This window comes from Mandrillus leucophaeus, unplaced genomic scaffold (genome assembly GCF_000951045.1).
Source record: "Mandrillus leucophaeus isolate KB7577 unplaced genomic scaffold, Mleu.le_1.0 Scaffold43, whole genome shotgun sequence".
Classification (NCBI taxonomy): domain Eukaryota; kingdom Metazoa; phylum Chordata; class Mammalia; order Primates; family Cercopithecidae; genus Mandrillus; species Mandrillus leucophaeus.
In genome coordinates this window covers 135,931-138,603 of record NW_012104587.1, presented here as the reverse complement: position 1 = coordinate 138,603, position 2,673 = coordinate 135,931, and the positions used below count along the sequence as shown (strand labels likewise).

Sequence of the window (2,673 nt, the reverse complement as noted above, 5' to 3'; positions counted from 1 at the left end):
TATTTTTTTTTTTTAGACGGAGTCTTGCTCGGTCGCCAGGCTGGAGTACAGTGGCGTGATCGCGGCTCACTGCAACCTCCGCCTCCCGGGTTCAAGCAATTTTCCTGCCTCTGCCTCCCGAGTAGCTGAGACTATAGTCATGTGCCACCATGCCCAGCTAATTTTTTAGTTTTAGTAGAGATGGGTGTCGGGGTTCACCATGTTGGCCAGGATGGTCTTGATCTCTTGACCTCATGATCTGCCCACCTCGGCCTCTCAAAGTGCTAGGATTACAGACGTGAGCCACTGCACCCAGCCTATTTATTTATTTGTTTATTTATTTATTGAGATGAAGTTTCGCTCTTGTTGTTCAGGCTGGAGTGCAATGGGTGCAGTCTCAGCTCATTGCAACCTCTGCCTACCTAGTTCAAGCAATTCTCCTGCCTCAGCCTCCTGAGTAGCTGGGATTACAGGTGCCCACGACCACGCCCAACTAATTTTGTATTTTTAGTAGAGATGGGGTTTCACCATGTTGATCAGTCTGGTCTCGAACTCCTGACCTCAGGTCATCCACCTGCCTCAGCCTTCCAAAGTGCAGGATTACAGGCGTAAGCCATTGCGCCTAGCCAAGAATTCTAATACTTGACTTCTACAATGTGCTACATTCATTTTCTCACTTGATCTGCCAACCTGTGGTCAAGGAAGCGCGTGGGCCTTGAAGCTAAACATACAGGATTTGGAACTCCCCACCCACTCACTGGGTCCTCATACTAATTACTTCTCTCTCTCAGCCTTAGTTTCCTCATGGGTAATATGCCTCCCAGGGTTAAGAGGAATAAATGGGATCTTGTGTGTAAGGCTCTGGCGCTCGTAGCTGGTGTTCGTTATTCTTATTGTTCAAGTATTCTTATTGCCACGTCTTTCTTGCAGGTGAGTCCTGCAAATGTTAAGCGATTTGCTCAAGGTGCCCATTTCGCAGGGATTGGAGCCCAGGCCAGTTCTCTGAGCCTATCATTAGGGCTAAAGGTGAGCAGTCAAGTGTTTTACCTCCATGAGGGCTATTGGCTATTTCTTCTCTCTATTGGCTGGTTCTGAGTGAGGGGCCTCAATGCAGGAAGCCACATTGTTGCCTTCTTGGCGTGAGTCCATGGGACAGGGTGACTACCTTGATGCCTGGGCCCGTGCTGCCTACGTATTAGCTGAAAGCAGGGCCAGTCGTGCGGCTTTGCCCACTTGTCTAGGGTTTAAGAGCAACTGCTCAGGGGCTTTAAGCATTTGCCATGCCTGAAACCAGAGTTGGTTTCTGGGTTTATCGAGGACTTGCGGAAATCTCAAAATAAATCTCTTGCTTTCTGGACCATGAGTTGTTGCTTCCTCTTTTCTTCTCTGGACTTTCCCCAGAGGAAGAGAAAGCAGAAGTGTCAGGGCTGGAGACAGCTGAGGGGGATCAGCTGGTTCAAGGTGTGGAGTGTGGGCAGTGGAGTGAAGGCCTGGTTGCCTCTCCAGTGAAGATTAGCCCCGTAGCGCTCACTCTCTGGGGAAGAACTTCTCCGACTTCTTCCTGTCTAGTGTAATAGTGGGGTGTTTGCTCTTTTCAGAGTGTAAGTTTCGCCTTCTTACGTTAGAACCCAAGGCCTGGGCATTTGCGTGATTTAGCCTGGATTTTGATTCCTGTCCCTTTTTTCCTGGGGGGTGTGGGGTGGTAATTCTTTACCTTCTGGTCCTGTGAGGGGAGAGCAATCCCAGGACTCTGGGCCTTGGGGCTTGGCATCTGGCCTTCACCACGGCCAGCCACAGCCTTGAGCTTGCTGCTCTGTCTGGGCACTGCCAGGTGCTGGGGTGGGGCCTCAGTCATTGTGACTGAAGATCAGGCCCACCCAGACATTGAGGCCTCGGGGGTGGGGGGGTGGTGCCCAGGCTGATGCAAGGGAACTGAAGCAAAAAGATTCCGTCCCACAGGTCAAGAGCGAAATCAGTGTTACGTCCTGTAGCCAGAGAACTGGGTGCACCTGAGCCAGTGGAGACTTGTGACTTCTCCTTCTTCCAGGAGTGCATGATCAGAATGGCGTCGGGATGGTTCTACCTGTCCTGCCTGCTGCTGGGGTCCCTGGGCTCCATGTGCATCCTCTTCACTATCTACTGGATGCAGTACTGGCGTGGTGGCTTTGCCTGGAATGGCAGTATCTACATGTTCAACTGGCACCCAGTGCTTATGGTTGCTGGCATGGTGGTATTCTACGGAGGTGGTGAGTAAGAGGTCAGGAAGGGAGGCGGGGTAGGGCCCAGACTGGGTAAAGCTGCACTTTCCCTCTCCAAGGCTGGCCTTTGTTAATGTTGGGTTTGGGGCTATGTGGGTAGGGTGGGTTGGGCTGTCTCTGGGCCCAGCTGTCATTTGGGGGAGGAAGGGGTTAAGACTGGGGGCATCTTAGAAGGGTGGCTTCACAGATACTCTAGGGCAGGAGTTGGCAAACTTTCTGTAGAGGGTCAGATAAATATTTCAGTTTTGCAAGACATAGAATCTGTGTTGCAGGTACTCAGCTCTGCCACTGTATTGTGAGAGCAGCCATAGACAACAGATAAACACTAGTGTGGCTCATGTGTTCCAATAAAGCTTTATTTGCAAACATAGGTAGCGAGCTGGATTTGGCCTTTGAGCTGTAGTGTTGTTTTTTTGGTTTTTTTTTTTTTTTTTTT

General features: G+C 50.6%; 1 protein-coding gene across 4 annotated transcripts in view; it reads left to right on the top strand.

The window, feature by feature from the left end:
* Positions 1-2,673, top strand: part of LOC105549008 (cytochrome b ascorbate-dependent protein 3) — a 19,492-nt gene that overhangs the window by 3,650 nt on the left and 13,169 nt on the right. Inside the window, exons 2-3 of one of the 4 annotated variants that reach the window (XM_011993318.1) lie at positions 910-1,005; positions 2,027-2,225. In XM_011993318.1, coding sequence (XP_011848708.1) covers positions 2,033-2,225 — 193 coding nt within the window. In that variant the 5' untranslated portion in view covers positions 910-1,005; positions 2,027-2,032. Of the gene's footprint in view, positions 1-909; positions 1,006-1,394; positions 1,550-2,026; positions 2,226-2,673 lie in introns of those variants that run through there. The other 3 variants (XM_011993321.1, XM_011993322.1, XM_011993319.1) reach the window with 3 other exon arrangements.